The following is a 21,519-nucleotide window of genomic DNA, read 5'->3' on the forward strand; positions in this document are numbered from 1 at the left end:
TCCTGAACAGGAAGCACTTCACACTGCAACTGTCTGTTGCAGGTTCCACCCCGCTTTTTAGCCTTTTCAAGTAGCACAGGGGTTGCCCATTTGGTGCCCTCCAGATGTTAAAGTAAAGGGACCCCTGATCATTAGGTCCAGTCGCAGACAACTCTGGGGTTGCGCTGCTCATCTCGCTTTATTGGCCGAGGGAGCCGGCGTACAGCTTCCGGGTCATGTGGCCAGCATGACTAAGCCACTTCTGGCGAACCAGAGCAGCGCACGGAAACACCGTTTACCTTCCCGCCGGAGTGGTGCCTATTTATCTACTTGCACTTTGAGGTGCTTTCGAACTGCTAGGTTGGCAGGAGCAGGGACCGAGCAACGGGAGCTCACCCCGTTGCTGGGATTCGAACCGCCGACCTTCTGATCCGCAAGTCCTAGGCTCTGTGGTTTAACCCACAGCGCCACCCGCGTCCCCCCTCCAGATGTTGCTAGATTGCAATTCCCCTAAGTTCCAGACAGCATGGCCAATTAGTCAGGTATGATGGGAGCTGAAGCTCAGGAACATCTGAAAGGCCGCACACTTGACTGCCCTTGAGCCAGCATTTCCCAAGCTGCCTATGTGGGTCAGTATTTAGAATCCTCCCATTCCAACAGTATCCCATGCAAAGATGTCTGCATACCCCTTGCTGAAACTTCTTTTTAAAAGGGTGACTTGCAAAAGCCACATTTCCAAATTGTTTTTTTAAAAAAGAAAAGAAAAGGAAACACTTAGGCGACTTAATCACAAAACTCTCTTAAGCAGCAAAACATGTGAGCTTTTATTCCACCATCAGGACAACTGAGATCAAAGCATGTGTGAATATCGGTGTGAAAATCAGTACTGATGCCAAACAGGCCACAACTTAACTCAAAATGGAGTGGGTAGTAGTAGTCTTAAAGTAGCAACAAATCACTTGAACAAAATCCATAGATTATGTGACACTTTCTCCTTCAATGGGATATCAAAACATTAATGCAGCATGTGAACAGTACATTTACCTGCTCACCTGTGGCGAGTTAAAAACCTTCAACAGGCAACCAGGAAAGAAAGCTTGATAGAAATTTGGTTTGTTCTGTTTCCTACTACCTTTCTTTTCCCCGACCAGCCCAGGAAATAAACACCCAAGCCTGAGAAGCAAGCCACTCACATTCTCTTTAGAAAAGGTCCGTGTGAAGCACAAATATCGTGTGACCTTGGATTTAAACAGGCCATCTTTCCAGAGGTCAGCATCCAAGCCATCTGCCGTCTGTGCAACCTGGAAAAAATATCAATAGCCAAGGGTTGGTGAAGGAAGAGAAAAAGAGCATAGGTGAAGGGGCACAGCTCGCCTTTTACACCTAATTAACGCTGGCCCGAGGCTTTTATTACCTCGTTAAGTCTCTCTCCTCCAATGAAGAAAAGGATCAAAAGCAAAGGGTGTGTGTGTGAGTCCTAAAAATACTGTCACTAGCGAGTCAACTGATTAAAGAGAACCTCACGTAAAATATTAATCAAGGTAAAACTACCTTTGGCCACTACTTCTTGAGGTGTTTTGGAGGTTAATGGGAGAAACACAAAAGCCTTTGTCCTCCCTCACAGGCCTGTGGTTTGAAAAACGAAGGGAAATTGGTCACATGGTGTGCAGGCAGAAATATTGCCTGCTAGGCAGTCGGTTAATCCACCCTTCAATTTAGACAACCATTTGAAGATTTGGTGCTGGGGCACGGAGAGTTCATAAATATAACACGTTGACAAGATATGGTGCAAATCCAGCATGAAGAGTCTGGTCAGTGATAGGCTGGAGAATGTCATGTGCTCTTCTCTGACCCCTATATAAAGATTCCAGCACCAGCTTCTTCACAGGATGGAGAAACTGAAGTGGCTTTGCTACTGTTGTCTGATAGGCATGGACTGCCCAGCTAGAGCAGTATCTGAAACACATGCTTAGTTGTCAGAAGCCTTCATTCAACAGTAGCAGCTATCGCTTAAGATGGTGACAGGGACTGTTGTAAACTGCAGCACCCCATTTGAGCCTCTCTCTCTGAACACTGGCTGATGCTTGCCAGTTCGTCTTGCATGCTTTTATTTATTCATTCGGATGATTTCTCACTTAAGACAATTCATATGCCCACCTTCCTTTTCAAAGAAACTCTTCTCCTTCTTTGCAATAGCAGGAAAGAAAGAAGAATTCGCAGCATAATCTCTATAAACCACTGGCGCTGCAAGAACCCCAGCTCCACTAGAAGGGAAGCGAGGTAGCGATCCTCAAGGAGTTGCAGTGGAACTCTCTAGCTAACCATCCCATGTCAGAATCAGCAGCTACTACAGGCAAGTAGAGGCTTCTGACCGTTTAGGGCTTTCTGTGAGAACCAAAGAAGTGATTCTGTTGGTGCCACCAAAAAGGTTTCGTGGCAGAGTAGGGATCTGAACTGGTTCCGCCCACCCCTCATAAAAAGAACAACAGTCTATTCACTATAGACTCATTCCTCTTAAGGGAGATCTGTGAGGCAGCCCCATCCACTAAATGCCATTCCTTCCTTAACAGCTCGTGTGGCCGTGCACCACTCACTCCATTTGCTCGCTCACTTGTTCTTTTGTCAAGCCTACTGGCAACCATGAGAACTACAGTTTGCTTATAAAACTAAGGTGTAGAGAAAAAGATGCATACTTTATTCAGAGCTCCATCTTCTTTTTTTGAGGACGAATTTCCTCCTGTTTGACAAAGTCTGTCTACTATACTAACCTTAAATCTAAGGAGACAGAACTAAGTATTTAAGAGCAAATACTTATTTCTTCCAGCCTAATCAACTCTGCTTTTTGTTAGCAACACAGATGATAACATTAAGGGACACAAGAAAATGGTCAGAAGTGGTATGGTGTGACTTATATAATCGCTACAAAGTAACGACATGTCTAGACAACTTTGCTATTTTTAGCTTCTAGGTTTGCATTTTCTTTTTTTAATTTTTTTTTTTAAATCCTCTTACAAAAGTAATGTTGTTATCAGCATGATCAATGTGAGGGTTTGGGCTGAAAGCCTAATCTAATTACTGACATATGTTCTTAAGATCCTGTTTGCACTACCATCGGAGAAGGGCTTTTAAAGCCTCAGTCTCTCTCTTTGCACATGTGCGAGCGCGTGCGCGTGCGCGCACACGCACACACACACACACACAAACTTCAATAAGCCTAAGTTGAAGGTTCCTGTTTTGATTGTTCCTTGTTTAATGCTGAGCGCCCAATTGATTATTTATTTCCCTTGGTTCCAGGGGAATGAACGTAGGTCAGAGCAACAGCAACAACAGCTTTGCATGCAGAAGGTTCAAAGGTTTCAATCCCTGGCATCTCCAAGTAGAGCTGGGAACGTCACCTGCCTGAAACACTGGGGAGCTGCTGCCAACGAGAGTTGGAATGCAAGAGAAATCTGGTCCGTGCCTTTTATTTCCATGTGAACTCACCTATTTCACACTTCCTGAAAGAAACTGCACTCCTTTGAATTTTGTTGTTGTTGGACTACAACTCCCATCATCCCCACCTAGCAGGACCAGTGGTGAGGTATGATGGGAACTGTAGTCCAAAATCAGCTGGAAACCCAAGTTTGGGAAACCTTCGTTTACAACATTTGAAGTTAAAAGAAGAAAATTCCCAAGCTGGTTGCAAGGAAGTAAAAGTAAGAAAAAGAAGGGGGGAAAAAAACCCAGTAAAAGAGAAAGTTCATTTACCTCCCCACAATTTCCTTCCCTAAAGCCACTTTGAAGGGAAAATATTTGCTGCAAGATGTACCCAAGAGAGGATGTCCACGACACAATTACATTTCTATGAAGATAAAGCTTGTGATCAAACACCCAGTGGCGTAGCGTGGGGGGTGCAGGGGGGCCGGCCGCACCGGGCGCAACATCTGGGGGTTAGGGTAAGGGGGCGCAAATTCACGGGTTAGGGGGCGCAAATTACTTGCCTTGCCCCGGGTGCTGACAACCCATGCTACACCACTGCAAACACCTCCTTGGATAAAAGTGGTGAAGTCCGTTCTGTAAAAGCAGTAGGCGCCAAATCCAAAACTGGAATAATCCAGAGTAAAGGAGGTGTCTGGGGCATTTGCCAATGTAGAACCACTCCAACAGAGATAAAGCATGCTGAGTGTTAGAAGATTTAGGAGGAAAGAATTTCTTCACACATTCCACAGCTAAACTATGGTATTTGCTTCCATAAGATGAAGTGCTGGCCACCAACCAGGGTGGTTTGAAAGGAGGGTTAAGCAGACCACCGCCAAAGGGAGCATGCTTCTGAATACCAGGTGCTAGGAATCCCAAGTGGGGAAAAAGTTGGTATACTCAGGTCCTGCCTGTAGGCTTCTCATTGGGGCATCCAGTTGGCAACTGTGAGAACATGAGGCTTTTATTTCCATGTGAACTCACCTATTTCACACTTCCTGAAAGAAACTGCACTCCTTTGAATTTTGTTGTTGTTGGACTACAACTCCCATCATCCCCACCTAGCAGGACCAGTGGTGAGGTATGATGGGAACTGTAGTCCAAAATCAGCTGGAAACCCAAGTTTGGGAAACCTTCGTTTACAACATTTGAAGTTAAAAGAAGAAAATTCCCAAGCTGGTTGCAAGGAAGTAAAAGTAAGAAAAAGAAGGGGGGAAAAAAACCCAGTAAAAGAGAAAGTTCATTTACCTCCCCACAATTTCCTCCCCTAAAGCCACTTTGAAGGGAAAATATTTGCTGCAAGATGTACCCAAGAGAGGATGTCCACGACACAATTACATTTCTATGAAGATAAAGCTTGTGATCAAACACCCAGTGGCGTAGCGTGGGGGGTGCAGGGGGGCCGGCCGCACCGGGCGCAACATCTGGGGGTTAGGGTAAGGGGGCGCAAATTCACGGGTTAGGGGGCGCAAATTACTTGCCTTGCCCCGGGTGCTGACAACCCATGCTACACCACTGCAAACACCTCCTTGGATAAAAGTGGTGAAGTCCGTTCTGTAAAAGCAGTAGGCGCCAAATCCAAAACTGGAATAATCCAGAGTAAAGGAGGTGTCTGGGGCATTTGCCAATGTAGAACCACTCCAACAGAGATAAAGCATGCTGAGTGTTAGAAGATTTAGGAGGAAAGAATTTCTTCACACATTCCACAGCTAAACTATGGTATTTGCTTCCATAAGATGAAGTGCTGGCCACCAACCAGGGTGGTTTGAAAGGAGGGTTAAGCAGACCACCGCCAAAGGGAGCATGCTTCTGAATACCAGGTGCTAGGAATCCCAAGTGGGGAAAAAGTTGGTATACTCAGGTCCTGCCTGTAGGCTTCTCATTGGGGCATCCAGTTGGCAACTGTGAGAACATGAGGCTGAACCAAATGGGCCACTGGCCTGATCCAGTTCTTAGGAGCTCATAACTAGAGATGGGAAATTATTTTCACTTGTGTATTTGCACATGAAGGATACAGGAGGAGAAATAGCAAAGTCCAGGGTTCCAAAAATGTATTCATATATTACTATGTCCTTCCATTTCAGATGTTCAGACTGTGTGTGCCAAGGCACTTGCCTGGGTGCTAGGCTCCATGGGTGAGCACCTTCTCTTGGTCCCATCAGCATCAGAAGCACAGAAGTTGGTGACAGATGGCTGCTTCCACATTGTGGGGTTCCCTCCCATGACACATTATACAGGCTCCCTCTTTGGAATCCTTCCACTGGCAGGAGAAGACCTTCCCATTCAGACAGGCCTTTGAAAACTAAGGTGCAGGCAATGCTGGCCACTGGGCTACTAGATAGTGGTTGCTGGTTCTCAATGTGCTTAGATGCATTTTTACTATGGTTTTTAAACCAGTTTGTTTTTATTACTTTTTATTTTATAATGATGTTTTAAAACGTTGGAAGCCACCTTGAATCTCAACTTGGGAGAAAAGTGGAATGTAATGAAACAACAACTACTACCATTATTATTATTATTATTATTATTATTATTATTATTATTATTAGCATCATGCCAAAATTGTGCCATCCACACAGAAAAAGGAAGCTGTCAGCCGATTCAGGATAACCTGAAGGTGTTCAGAAAGTACTTTTAAAATATCTTTAGGGAAAAAATCCTGCCCCATTCCCACCTGAGCAATCTTCTGGGGGCCACATGCCGGTTGTACACAGGGCCAGATACAAATGTGGGCAAAAACAATGAATGCAGATTTTACATTTGTACAGCCATCTAGATTTTACACACACACACACACACACACACACACACACACACCTCTATCTACAACCCAGAGATGAAAGGGGCATAATCAAAGTTTAAAGGACACATTCCAAAGGAAGATATGGAGTCAGCTGGTGCCAGTGAGAGGTGTGGCCTTGAGACAGGGGTGTTGCTGAGGAAGACATATAGGCTGGGAAAATCCCTAGGACCAGGTAGAGAGGTCTGGAAGGTCACATTTGGCCCCACGGGCTGAAGTTTCAGCCTCAAGACACTTGTCAGAGAAATTAAACTCAGAAGGTTTGCACCAAGAGAAATAATTGTGTCCTTAAACTCCTGGTTCCTTCCTCCCTCTTTAAATGGAGTGTTACTTAATTACTTGAAGGGAATTGAGCAGGATAGCTTGCAAGAAGACACTTAAAGCAACCTCATCACAAGGCAAACAGAAGCCTAAGAAGGTGAGAGAAGGAGCAATTAAGAAATGAGTAACAGCCGCCAAGTCTAAGTAGCTCTTTATCACCCCACAGATTGAGGCCACATTCACAAGGCCATACTACAAACAGCTACCAATACAGCCACTGTCACAACACACATTTAAAGCACTATTATATGGTATTAAACATGCATGGCTCCCCCAAAGCATGCTGGGAGCTGCAGTTTATTAAAGGTAATGAGAGCTGTAAGGGGATCCCTATTCCCCCTGTTATAAGAATTCAAAGGTTTCAAATATAGAATCAATGTTCATAAATGTGCAAGGTAAACACACATACATAAGCTATTTAAACCCCAGCTGCACCAGCCCTTGTTAAAACCATCTCACTTCCCTCACCTCAGATACACACAGGTTAAGTTACAATCTGTACGCTGAAGATTGTACAACAGACACAGATTTCCTCCTCTGCCACCACTGCACAAAACGTTTGTTAGCCCCTCCAAGTTCAACAGATAAATTAAAAGCTTCAAGGGAGCCGCCCTTCTTGCTAACAATTTGAGATAATTAACAGAAGCCACAAGTCATTTCATTTCCTGCTATAGCTTGAGAAGAAGCTCCTGTATTTATCTTTGGGGACTTGTTAATGGTTTTTAAGGACATGCCATTTAAATAATTAACACGCACACATACACAAAGCAGGAGGTCCTGTCTACAAAACACCAATAGCTTTTAGCATAGTAAACCGTTCTCTAGCAAATGGAAGACTCCATGTCTAAAGAAGATTTTGACTGGAAGAGGAAGACCACTGAAAACAGTCATTGATTTCGGCAGGGTCACAGAGAGCTCTGACTCTTCTTTTCATTGGCTCCCATTGACCCAGGCATCCTATAAAGTACTTCCAGGTTACATTCCAGCTCCAGCCTGTGTGGTGCTGTGGTCAGAGTGTGGGACTAGGACCCGGGAGAGCAGGGTTCAAATTCCCTCTCAGCCACAGAGCCCATTGGGTGACCTTGGATCAGTTTCTGTCTCTGATCCCAACTAACCTCACATGGTTACTGCAAGGATAAAATGGAGAGGGGAAGTAGTGTGTACATCAACCTTCAGCTCCTCGGATAAAAGGTATCACCATGCAGCCATTCTCTCTTCTGGGTATTTGAAATGGTGCTGTTTTTGTGCTGGTGCATACTTGCTGGTACATACTACTGTCACCCGTTTTTGCTGCCTATGGCAGCCATTTTGTGCTGCATTTTTATCACGTGTACCAGCACCTCATTTTTTATCCTGAAAGAAGCACTGATATACAGTGGTACCTCAGGTTAAGTACTTAATTCGTTCTGGAGGTCCGGAACTGTTCTTAACCTGAAGCACCACTTTAGCTAATGGGGCCTCCTGCTGCTGCCATGCCGCCGGAGCACGATTTCTGTTCTCATCCTGAAGCAAAGTTCTTAACCCGAAGCACTATTTCTGGGTTGGCGGAGTCTGTAACCTGAAGCATATGTAACCTGAAGCGTATGTAACCTGAGGTACCACTGTAATTCTAAACATGGCCCCCACTCAGGGAATGCTACCTGATATCCTCCAACCTATCACTAAGAATGCCACAAAAATCTGCAGGCCTCTTCAGTGTGCCAAATATTAGGGTAGGTCACAGCAATTCAGGGCATAGCATTTGCATTTGACAAGAGAAGAATTTTTTCACTTGTATCTGCTTCTGCAGCTATGGAACTTGTATAGGGCCTGGGGGAAAGGGTGGGTTGGAATATCACGCATCAGTGAATCAACAGAGCTTTTTGCTCATCTAACTACTTTCTCCACCGACTTGTCAGGCAACTTTTTACAGCACACTGCCATTCCCCAGATCGGCGAGGGAATTCCAGTCGAGAAATCTCCTATGATTTTGATTGATTGAATTGTATATTAGTGATCTGGTTTTTTTTTGTTTTTAAAAGCAGATTTTCCAACTGCGCAAATTCCCCATCCATGTATCCGTGGTGGTTCCTTCATTGCAATAAGTGAAGTTATAGGGAACCTGGCAGAGGGCCTTCTTGGTAGTTGAGCTCTCCCTGTGGAACGCCCTTTCGTCAGATGTCAAAGAGTTAAACAATTGTATGACTTTTTGTAGACATCTGAAGTCAACCCTGTTTCAGGAAGCTTTTGATGTTTTGTTTTGTCCCTTTATATTTTGTTGGAAACCGCCCAGAGCGGCTGGGGTAACCCAGTCACATGGGTGCGGTATAGGAAATATATTATTATTCCTATTATCATTCCTCCACAGGAGCAGGTAACTCTTATCTCTCATCATTATTATTAACATTATTTATAGCCTGCCCTTTCCCCTTATTAGGATTCAAGATGCCTTACAAAAATTAAAACAATATGGATAAAATACAGAAAGCTAAAAATATATAAAAAGGTAAGAGTTAAAAAGTAATTAAACTATAACAGAATCAAAACACTAGGAAAACAAATCTATTAACATGCAGATACAGTTGTACCTTGGTTGTCAATTGCCCTGGAACTTGTACGTTTTCGCTCCCGAATGCCGCAAACCCAGAAGTGAGTGTTCCGGTGTGTGAACGTTCTTTTGGAACCCGAACGTTTGTCAGGACTTCCATGGCTTCTGATTGGCTGCAGGAGGTTCCTGCAGCCAACCAGAAGCCACAATTTGGTTTTCGAACGTTTTGGAAGTCAAATGGACTTCCGGAACGAATTCAGTTTGACTTCCAAGGTACAATTGTAGTAAAAAACAGCACAGCGGTATTAAAAGCTGTTTCCTTAAAAACAGTCAGTTCCAGAAAGCCTGTTGGAATTAAACAAGTCTTCACCCACCAGCAGGACAAGGAGGGAGCCAGTCTAGCTTCCCGAGGGAGGGAGTTCCAAGATCTGGGAGCAAGCACCAAGTACGGCCAATACAGTGATGACTCACTGATGAACCTGCCTTAGTTCAGGAACTAACAGGCGCCAAAGAAAAGGAGCACCTTAAGGGTGTTTACAAGGATGCAATGGAGCATCAGCTGCCTGAAGGTGAAGAAGAGATGGTTCCGGCCAGAAAGAAGAAGGTGTTTTAATATGGTTTGAGAATTTAAAGTATGGAAACTTAAGTCTACCTTGATATAATTCCTGTACATGCTGTCCCTCCCTTTACCTGTTATTTAAGTGCTTAATAAATGCATACACCTAACACTTCTAAACCCCTCCCCATTTTTTTCAAGCTGCACATTATCAGCTTTCCAAGTGCACCATTTCCCCTCTAAATCCATATTTTGTACCCAACTGGCATACTTAAAACAACAACATGGATGTGACAACATTCTGGAAAGGAGATGGGGAGATTTCTTGGAGCCGGGGGTGGGGAAGCGCTGGCCTAACCCTTATCCCCATGTCTTTATTTACCTTTACCTCCCTTACTGCTTTCCTGTTAAAGACATGGATCAAGTGAAGGGATTGCCTCTCAAAAGGACACTCTCATCTCCTTCCTGAACTGCAGAGCTGAAAAGGAACCCAAAAGTCATCAAGTCCAACCCCCTGCACTGCAGGAATCACAACTAAGGAGTCACTTGGGGCAAAACTGTTGAATCTGCAACACCCTTCTGTTGGTTCAACTGATTCAGGGTCATAGCACGTGAACAAGTGAAACCCCTCTCTGTCTCTCCTAACATCAGTGAGGCTACCAGAAGGGGAGAGAACGAAGCAGCCCATTCATTTTGCTGCTTAGATTAAGTTCCATGACCTGCTGAACTCTATAACTAATACCCAGTACCTGACCTTGGTTTTTTTCCTCCTCCTCCCTCCCCAATTCCTTTTCCTTTTGTGTTGTGGCTTTTAGATTGCGGCCCTGATCTTCGTACACTGCTTTGCGAGCCTCGTTCTGTGGAAAGGTGGAGTAGAAATCCTTGGGAGGCAAAGGAGCAGAGCCTCCAGCTGTCATACCTATGCATGCAGATTCAGACAAGGTGCCAAGCTGTGCATATTGGAGTTTACAACTTCTTAGGACTTCCAGCAATACTAGGGCACTAGGTTGCGGGAGGCTGATCTAGATCAGCTACCCCCAACCTAGTGCCCTCCAGCTGGTGTTGACTGCCTCTCCCATCACCACCAACCATTGGGAATGCCAGTGTATGGACACAGTAGCCCCAGAAACATCTAGGTTGGGGGAAAGACTGATCTTGAGGAACTGGAATGCATTGGAGAAAATGGGCTGCAAACTAAAGGAACATGAGCCAGCAGAGATAATACTGTTCACCTCAGGAATACTGGCTCAGTGAAGTGCCTTCCTCCCCAACTTCCGACATATATACCTTTTCCTTTCAAAATACTGCTTCCAACTGCAGCTGGGAAAACACAGTATTCCTAGGCAACAGCAGTCTGTTAAAGCCCAAACAGAGCTTTCAAATTCCCTGGTCCAGCGTGAAAATTATTAGGAACATAGGAAGCTGCCTTATACAGTGTCAGGCCATTGGTTCATCCAGCTTCGTGCTGTCTGCATTGACTGGCATCAGTTCCACCAGGTGTATTTCCACCAAGTGTATTTCCTCCCAGCCATACTGGGAGAGGGCAGGGACTGAACCTGCGACCTTCTGCATGCAAAGCAGGTGCCCTTCCCCAATCAGAGCTCCCTTGCAGTTTAGTGCTAAAAGCATCAAGTAGGTAACCTGTGCTGCCCACCCTCTCTGCTGCATCAAAAGTAGAAGATAAATCTGCTCCAAGGGTTTCCAAATTCTACACCCAAAGAAGCTTAAGCTTCGACAACCTGCATGGATCATGCAAAAGATGAGAGTCTACATGGTTTTCGCAAGAATTGTTCAACTCTTGCTAACCAGAGGGCTGAGGAATGGAAGATCCATGCACAATCCTTTTCATCCCCCACCAAGCTCTTGAATTTCACCACAGTCCATGCACTTTCAAGAGTTTTATTGCACTCATAAGGACTAGTAACCTGTTGCTTGTTTTTGGAATCATACTGCTCAGTATGGCTTTTGTTTATACACCAAATGATGCAATGCATACAGTTCTATCATACCAAAAAAGGGGTGGAACATACACTAAATGTTTAGTTTGCATTAATATGAATAAACAAGGTTGCAATCCTATCCCCTTACCTGGGAGTAACCCCCACTGAATTTGAAAGGACATACTTCAGATTAGACATGGGACTGCATTCTACCATGTTCTACTCACAGTAGACCCACCGAAATTAATGAACCTAACTTAGCTGTGATCACTGGGTCTACTCTGAACCAACACCGGCTACTCCAGAATGCCTCTGAGCATATTCTGAGTGTAGGAATTAGTTTTCATCATTTTGGTTGAGCTGAGGTCACGGTGCTTTTATGCACAAATCTTCTGACGAGCTCTCTTCATTTCAGCCTCCTTGATCAGGTGGAAAAAGTGATTTTGTATTTGCTATTGTTAAACAATTGCCAGTCGGAAACCCTCACAGATCAGCTTTAGTTGAGATTCCTGAATTACCAGGGTTGGTCTAAATGACCGTAGGGGTCCCTTCCAACTCTACAATTCCATGATTCTAAAAACAGTCTACTTTTGAATTCAAACTGGCCTAGCTCCCAGGTAAATGCCTAATGTTCCAATTAGTGAGAAATTAAAAGGCATCACCCTGCATTCCCCAAATCTATCACCTCCATCCCATCCCATGCTTATAATCTTTTGCAGGTTTCTGAGGAATGTGGGTAGAAGAAAAGAGTTGTATCCCCCCCCCAAAAAAAATTTTATGTTAACATTGTTCACGGCTGAATTTGTGCAGTCGCTGCTTAGAACGCTCCATCATAGGTTAGGCATCCTTTTTAGCAATCAGAATACATTCTCTAAGACAAGAACCAAAAACCCAGCTGAGCTCCGGGGAGACTTCACACTCTTGTTCAACAACAGTTCATCAACATCCACATTCTCCCCCACCCCCCCAAGGATCAGGTTCATGCATCTGCTTTTTCGCTACATACCTCCAGCTGGCTGGTTTCAGATTCCCTGTCCCCAAAAAGCACCTCCCTCCCCAAATCCAAGCTCAGATATAGGGTGATCAACCAGTCAACCTAACTCAGAAGCATCTGCTCTGGCGGACTCTGCTAAGCTCCTTCCCAGCTTCTGCCACCTGTATCCTTACAATACACAGGAGGGGAGCCTCAGGCCTGGGAGCAGAATCTGACCCTTGAGACTCTTCCCTAGGTCACTTCCCCTTCCCAGCCCCTTCCCCTCCCCTGGCTGGAATGTATGCACAGCATTCCAACAGGCGTGAGGTTCCAGAGAGTAGGTGCTGTCACATGAAAATATAGATTTCTCGCAAGTCCGGAACAAACATTATGCGACACTTGCACGAGAGCCACTTCCGCAGAGGGATGTGATTGAGTGGGCAGTGCTGCTCTGAAGCCTGAAACAATGCATGCTTGCATGTGGAGCCATACATTCTGGGACAGGTTGTATCCATTTGCAAGGCTCTTAACAAGTCGGGTCAAGAATACCTTAAGGACCACCTGATCCCTTAGACCCTTGCCCGATCCCTGAAATCTCTGGGGGAGTCTCTGCTGGTGGCCCCTAGTGGCTCAGGTCCATGGCTTGTAACTACAAAAGCTATGCATTCAGTGGGCTCAAGTCTGTGGAACTCCCACCCACCAGAGACGAGACATGTTTGATGTTTTACTGTGTTTTTAATATTCTATTGGGAGCTGCCCAGAGTAGCTGGGAAAACCCAGCCAGATGGGCAGGGTATAAATAATAAATTTACTCTTCTTTTTCTTGACGGTGAAGGAGCTGCTGCAGAATCAAGAGGACATGGATGGTGAGGGAGTGGCTACTGTGACCTGCAACACCTGTGCCATATTTGTGGGACTATCTTTGAAGGTGACCCGGAAACTGCAATTAATCCAGAATGCGGCAGCTAGGCTGGTGACTGGGAGTGGCTGCCGGGACCACATAACACCGGTCCTGAGAGATCTGCATTGGCTCCCAGTACGTTTCTGAGCACAATTCAAAGTGTTGGTGCTGATCTTTAAAGCCCTAAATGGCCTCAGTCCTGTATACCTGAAGGAGCGTCTCCACCCCCATCATTCAGCCCAGACACTGAAATCCAGTGCCGAGGGCCTTCTGGCGGTTCCCTCATTGCGATATGCAAAGCTACAGGGAACCAGGCAGAGGGCCTTCTCGGTAGTGGCGCCCACCCTGTGGAACACCCTCCCTTCAGATATGAAGGAAGTAAGCAGCTATCATCTCTTTAAAAGACATCTGAAGTCAGCCCTGTTTAGGGAAGTTTTTAATATTTAATGCTGTATTGTTTTTAACATTTGATTGGGAGCTGCCCAGAGTGGCTGGGGAAACTCAGCCAGATGGGTGGGGTATAAATAATAAATTATTATTATTCCTGCTACAGAATGTGCAAGAGTATACTTGTAGCAAGTGCAAACTGGTTGCCTTGCTGGAAGAGAAGGTGCAGCAACCTGAGGCCCACCCAGCTACACTTCAGGTTACAGGACAAGATGCAGAGTTTTTCGACACAGCTGAGTGAACTGCACTGGAAGAGCAAGACAGGCGGGGTGCCCCTAGGGAGGAGGGAGACCGCCCATTCCAAGAGACGAACCCCTGGAGGAAAATGACACAGGAGTGAGCAGAGGAGAACATCCAACATGATCAAGGTCTGGAAACCAAGCCTTATGAGGAATGGTTGAGGGAGCTGGGTATGTTTAACCTGGAAAAGAGGAGACTGGGAGGAGATGTGATAGCCACCTTCAAATATCTTAAAGGCTGTCACATGGAAGATGGAGCAAGCTTGTTTTCTCCTGCTCTGGAGGATAGGACTCTTCCAGTTATAAGAAATAAGATTCCAACTAAACATCAGGAATAACTTTCTGAGTGTAAGAGCTGTTTGACAGTGGAACAGTCTCCCTCTGGAGGTTGTGAACTCTGCTTCCTTGGAGGTCTATAAGCAGAGGTTGGGTGGCCATCTGTCATGGATGCTTTAGCTGAGATTCCTGCATTGCAGGGGGTTAGACTAGATGATCCTTGGGATACCTTCCAATTCTATGAGACAGGCACCCTCCTGGCAGAACTTCAGGCACATGACAAAGTCTTCCTCACTCCAGCAGAAAATGCCTGCTGGTCAGCCTTTGCTTTTGTGACAGATTCTTTATTCTCTGTATGGTTTATTTACATGCACACTGCTCAGAAATGCCAATGATTAAGCAGTACCTAAATAACACAAGCAGAACAAAAAGAAATTAATGACAGGCATGAATAGCCCTCCAGGTTATGGCAGCCATTGGAGGGCAAATCTCCAGAAGGCCCTTTCTGCATAGCAAAGTGTGTAACATGAACCGAGGTCAGTAGGCAGGAAGCCAACAGGCCTATCGCTACATAGCAAGACTTGTTGCCAGAACAAACAGAAAAATATTTAACCCAGGCAGATCCCCATGCAATAGCAGGAAAGGAGACCAAAATGTGGAAGCCTGTGTTACGCTCTGTATTAAAGGAATATGTAACCAAGCTCAAGAATATCAATATAAGCATTCAAAAAACTTCCATTTGCTTCACCACCCCCAAGCTTCTAGTCCAGGGGGTGGTGGACCTCAGACCTGGGGTTGATTGCAGCATTCCTGGCCTTTCCACGTGGCTCTTGGAATTCTTCCCAAGGCCATGTCCCTCACTGAACTCAAGCATTTTTGCCTGGCGGGAAGGCAAACTTGAACTCTGATTGCTGGATGGAAGACAGAGAGTTGTAGATGTGTGCTCACAGAAGCCAGGGACAACCTGCCCCACTCACTATGGCACTTGGCCCCCAGGGAAGTTGTCCAGAAGGGAATGTGCCCCCATAGCTCTAGACCTCGGAGCAAAAGACAGGAGCCTGGAAACTAAAAATCTCATACGCTAGAAAACTACTTCTTATTAGGATATAAGGAAGTAAGTAAGTGAGTAAGCAATGCTTACGGAAGCAAAGCAACTAGAGACAAGTCATCAGGATGAATGCAGATTTTCTGTGCACAAAATTAAAAAGAATTCGAAACCCACATAATCCAGATTCAATGCCATGAAAACTCTGAGAGAGATATATTTAGGATTTTGTATTAAGGAGGGAAAAGACAAGACAACTCATTTTGTACTTACGACATCGTAATTTGTAGGTGCTCGGTTCCGGGAAGCAACGACCCCGACTCCAGTGATTGGGTCCATGGGCACATCTGGCAAGGCATCAGCAAGTTCTCTAACCTCAGGCATCGTGGACTGTTCCTGAAAGAGTGAAGAAGATTTAGAGGGAGGGCAAGGTCAGCGGGCAAAACGCCAGTGGGCTGCCCTATCACACAGTATAACAAGAGGCTGCCAAAATAAACACCCTGGGCTGGGCACACCTAACTCAAAGTGGCATTTGCAGCTGATAAAAACTCACTTGAATTGACTCCCTTTTCTGATAGGCTTTCAACTAGGTTCAGCTAAGGATCACTGCCTGAGGAACATTTAACCCAGGCAGGTCTTCATCTGAGAGAAGCAAATTTTTTTAAAAAGGAGAAGGAAATTGCACACAGGTCTGCATATCACCCCATTTGCAAATAACGGGTTTACTGAATGAAAACCTTAAGGACTAGAGTCCTTAAAGACCAGTCCCCCAAAAGCTCACACCTGAAGGAGGCAGAACAAGACCAATAGGCTTCAGACCTCAAAGAAGAGTGGAAACATTCAGTGGTAGACAAGATTGCAACCCCTGCAAGTACCAGGAGAACCAACATGTAGGTGGGAGTTCCAGGGGAGCTCCTATCATAGGAGAAAGGGGCTGCAGCTGGGTGAAAAAGCCCAGAGGGGCAATTAAACCTAGCAAAGAATGTGGAGCAGGAGAAAACAGCAATAAATAACTTTTTGTAGTGCTCCAATTTAGGTAAAGGATGGCAGAGGTCCTCCAGCCCTGGCCTAAGGGCTAAGCAGCATGTTATGCAATCATTTCCATGTGGTTGGAGACTCAGAAAGCTACACCCACAATATACAGCATCCTAACATTGCAAGGGCCCCTATTTAAGGAGACAGGTGACCCCCAGGTGCACAGTGAGCACCTGCCTTGGGCCCTCTCTCAGTGGCTAAAGCAAATAGCACAGAATAGTTCGCCTAAAGCACTGAGCTGCGTTCAGGTGACTAGGATCAGACCCATGGGTGGGTGGGAAATTGTAATCTCACAGATCTTAACAAGAGACAAATCAGGCAGTAAAGTGATGGTGCAGGATACTAAAGCAAGGAAGAAATAAAAAGGATTCAAAAGTGGAACGCAGGTTCACTTACATTGAAAGTTCACACCCACACCATCTATTTAAAGCATTTTGTTTCCCCCAAAGAACCCTAGGAACTGTAGTCTATACCTCATAGAGCTCCAATCCCCAGTACTCTTAAAACAAACTAGAGTTCTCAGATTCTTAGGGGCTCAAGCCATGGGCTTTAAATATAGCTTGGGGGTGTGACCCAAAGGCAGCCCCCCCATCCACAAATGTGTATATGCAAAAAAGAAAAAATACATTTTTTTAATGGAAGCAATACAATATAACACTCCGAAAAATGGGGGAATTACACTAAAAAGACAGGTGTAACACACATGACATATTCATGACGTCCTCAGGGGATAAAAAGTCCCAGTGTTGCCAAATGTCCATAACTGCCCTTGATCTGTGTTTTTGTTAGTCTTTGCTGCATGCATATGCAATAAAGTTCTGCTGGGTGGTGTAAAATGACTAGGGTAACTTTTTTCCTTGACTAACCCATATTTTACATGTGATTTTCTCCCATTATTGCTAAAGTCCAAATTGTTCGGTACCAAGCTGATAGGTTTAGGCCATCCAGATTTTTCCACTGCCGTATGATGTTGCATTTAGGAAATGCAAAATGAAGTCCTTGGTCTTGAGATCCCTATTATGTCCCATAAGCATAGAAAACAAAAATTAATTCTGGTGTAAATTCAACACTATCTCCTGTAATACGGTGTTCTTTCAAACTTGGGTCGCCAGGTATTGTTGTTGGACTACAGCTCCCATCATCCTTTGCCACTGGGCTGAACTGGCTGGAGATGATGCAAATTGTAGTTCCAACAAAGACTGGGTTCAAGAAGGCTGGTCCAGGTGCCACACAGCGTCAGGGATTAGCACAGGGCTGTCAACATGGATGTCCTCCAGAAGCTGTGGACTACAACTCCCATCAGCCCCAGAGAAGCTTCAGTGCAACATCAGAAGGGCATCACCCCGGGCTTCGTGGGTGGCTCCTCCCTGTCTTGCCCAACTATGAGTGAAGGACAGTGAGTGGATCATCTCTTGAAAGCACATAGAACTATGGCAAGGGTAGAGAATCTTGGGCCAGGAGGTCAAGTGAGGCCTTCAAATTCTACCAGTCCAGTTCCCAAAGATCTCTCCCCACCCAGAACACAAACCTCACCCTGAGTGCTGTCAACTGGCTGGAGTGTGTCCTTGAACTGTGATGACGCATTTCCCCTGCCATGATGGAGACGCAGGTGTGTGGAAACCGCTGGTGTGTGCCTGGCTGCTGTGATGCAGCCTTTAATACAACAGTACAAATTAACTTGTGCTGCCCCATCCACTTTCACCTCTGTCTTGACCACCCTTGGCATGAGGTCCGCAGATGTGAATATGGCTGAAAACTGCTCCACACCCCTGATCTACAGAGCGTTCCCCCTTACTATGTGATCAACCAACCACTATATATCTAGGGACAAAGAACACTTTGGCTTAACAGGCAGGCGGAGAGACCTACAAGGTGGTCAGGGCTGAAGACCCCTCAGTGAACTAACCTGAACCCTGCAACCATAATCTGCGGCCCTTCTTCGTGTGCTGGTGGGTGGCAACAAGACAGCAGTCCTTTTCTTCAGCGGCTCCCCATTTGTGGAATGCTCTCCCCAGGAAGGCCCACCTGACGCCTTCATTATACATCATTAAAAGGTAAAGGTAAAGGTACCCCTGCCCGTACGGGCCAGTCTTGACAGACTCTGGGGTTGTGCGCCCATCTCACTTAAGAGGCCAGGGGCCAGCGCTGTCCGCAGACACTTCCGGGTCACGTGGCCAGCGTGACATCGCTGCTCTGGCAAGCCAGAGCCGCACACGGAAACGCCGTTTACCTTCCCGCTGGTAAGCGGTCCCTATTTATCTACTTGCACCTGGGGGTGCTTTCGAACTGCTAGGTTGGCAGGCGCTGGGACCGAGCAGCAGGAGCGCACCCCGCCGCAGGGATTCGAACCGCCGACCTTTCGATCGGCAAGTCCTAGGCACTGAGGCTTTAACCCACAGCGCCACCTGCGTCCCTTCACCATTAGGACCAGGCAAAAACATTCCTCTTCTCCCAGGCATTTCGCTGATTAAACAGTCTATGGCCTTTTAAACAGGGGGAGGTATTTTTGTTGTTGCTTATCATGTTATGTATTTTTGTGTTTTCACATGGTAAACTACCCTGTGATAAAGGGTAGTGTAGAAGTAATTTAATAAATTAAAATAATGATAAAGAGCAGCCTAGTGGAACAGTGGCCCTCTTTCAGAAAAAGGGCAGCATTTGCCAAGTGACCAAGTCAGGCATTCCTGGAGGTACTTTGGCAGAAAGAACTACGTTCTCTCACCCCTGTTAGAAGATGCCAACAATAATCTGCCATTGGGTTCTGGTGGGGGCGGGGGGGGCCACACAGTAAAAAAGAGAGAAAGAGCAAAGCCATTGTCGGCTTGGAAGCACAAAAGCCTTCTTGTGGGTGTGTGACTCAGAGCGAGCGGCAGGGGGCGGGCAGGAAACCCAGCATCAATTCGGACTTTGTCGTTGGGCGCACAAAGACCCATTTTATAAAAGGGGTGGATGGTGAAAGGGGGGGGGGGAGGAAAGGCGGAAAGGGAGAAAACTCAGGCCCTTCTGTACTAGGTGGGGGCAACTGCCCACTTTCTTAGGGGGCGGAATGGGGGAGCAAATAACAGGGCCCACCTCCCCCACACTTTCCAGCAGAGGAAACACCAGGTGCCTCTGAACACTCAAATCTACATCCACTGTACATTCTGTTTTTCTCCACTTTGGGGAGTCAACTTGTGGTGGAAAGATGCCAGTGTCTAATTAATGCTGATGAGTGAAGTTCTTGCATGCTAACTAGCAATGTGCCTTTCCCACATACTTATTTTGCCCCATTTCCCCCTCCCCTTCTCTCTCCCATCTCCCACCCCCCAAACAAATCTTCTGGGTTTCCTATTGCTTAGACCCTTTGGACTGGCTCACCTATTTGAATATGCATAGTATGTCACTTATTATCTCCAGGATGGTGAGCAGTAAGAGAGCGGCACTATCTCTCACGGGAACAGCACACCTAGGAAACTGACATGCCCAGTCAGGCCACTGGGTCCATTCGAGCACACTGGCTCAGCTCATATCTAACACTAAGCCCAACCATAATCATAACCATTATATTTATTATTAAATATGATACAGAAAAATAGGGGTGTTTGGCTTTTGCTGCCCAACTCCCCAAGGAACTGAGTCCCCCAAGTCCATGATTGGGCAGAGATGAAAGGATGGAGACAGGTTGCAGTGAAAGCAAGACAGATCTTTACTTTTCTGTTGCAACAGAGCTCAGGAATATCACATCCTGGCCTGCCTTAGCCATAGTAACCCCACTTTATGTGTGATGTAATTTCTGGCTGTTTGTAGAGGGGATGTCCTTCTTCTCCACGCCAAAATGCAAACCCTTAAAAGAGATGTTTCTTCTTGGTTATGGGTCTCTCTTGCCTCCTTGCTAGGAGGGGAGGGAAGTCTGTTGCAACAGAAAAATAAAGATCTGCCTTGCTTTTACTGCATCCTGCCTCCATCCATTCACCTCTGACCGATCATAGACTTAGGGGACTCAGTCCCTTGGGGAGTTCGGCAGCAAAAGCCAACCACCCCTCTTTTTCTATATCAAATGTATTTATATCCTACTTTTCTCTGAAGCTGGGAATCAACATTTAAAAAAATCTATTATAAAATATCAAGTCATAACAACAAACTAATTAAAAACAATTATTAAAATACACTGGAACGCGGTCAGCACGTCTGATCCTTAGTTTCCAAAGGCCTGTCAGAAGGATAACAAGGAGGGAGCCCATCTAACCTCTCTTGGGAGGGAATCCTATCTAGGGGAGCAGCCACAGAAAGGCCTCTCTCTCCTGTCACCACCTACTGGGCTTCTGGTGTTAATGGGACAGAGAGGTGGCAGCTTAGCATGAACTTAGCATAAACACAAAGCTATGCAAGCTCCCAGGAAGATTATCAAAAGGTTATCCTGATGACCTTAAGATGTTAGAATGTTCACCTAATCGGAAGAGCTTCTTATGTTTTTATTTCCAGAGGCCACTCTTTGCTGGCAAGGGGTCTCAGATTCAATACCAGGCATCTTAAATTGAAAGGATCGGGGAACAGGCGATGGGAAACATTGCCTCTTCTCTTTGCCTATGACCCTGTAGGACCACTGCCAGACAAGAAAGTCAATACTGGGGCAGAAGGGCAAGCAGCCAGACCTGGTAGCGGGATAGACTCCCAAGAAAGAAAGAAAGAAAGAAAGAAAGAAAGAAAGAAAGAAAGAAAGAAAGAAAGAAAGAAAGACCTGCTGGGTCAGGCCAGTGGCCCAATTGGTTAAGCATGCTGTTCTTACAGTGGCCAATGAGATGCCCCAATAGCAGGACCTGAATGCAACAGCAACTCTTCCCTCCTGTGGTTTCCAGCCACTTGTATTCAGAAGTGCTGCTGCCTCCGTCAATGGAGATGGAATGCAGTAAGAGCCTAGCTGGTGGGTCAGGCCAAATCAATTGACTGATTTATGGGGAATGGAAAGGTAGGGGATAAGAGAGGAAACTTGATGTAGGAGGAAGAAGGGTGAATTTAAAAGAACCCGGAAGGAGCAATGAAAGAAA

General features: G+C 45.8%; 1 protein-coding gene across 3 annotated transcripts in view; it reads right to left on the reverse strand.

Moving 5' to 3' along the window:
* The window catches only part of MVB12B (multivesicular body subunit 12B), a 97,989-nt gene that overhangs the window by 68,301 nt on the left and 8,169 nt on the right, over nt 1-21,519 (reverse strand). For all 3 annotated transcript variants that reach the window (XM_081896611.1, XM_081896610.1, XM_081896609.1), the window contains exons 2-3: nt 15,734-15,856; nt 1,173-1,280 (exon numbers count right to left, since the gene is read on the reverse strand). In XM_081896611.1, coding sequence (XP_081752737.1) covers nt 1,173-1,280; nt 15,734-15,844 — 219 coding nt within the window. In that variant the 5' untranslated portion in view covers nt 15,845-15,856. The remainder of the gene's footprint in view (nt 1-1,172; nt 1,281-15,733; nt 15,857-21,519) is intronic.

The sequence above is a fragment of the Podarcis melisellensis genome, assembly GCF_964234715.1.
Source record: "Podarcis melisellensis genome assembly, chromosome: Z".
Classification (NCBI taxonomy): domain Eukaryota; kingdom Metazoa; phylum Chordata; class Lepidosauria; order Squamata; family Lacertidae; genus Podarcis; species Podarcis melisellensis.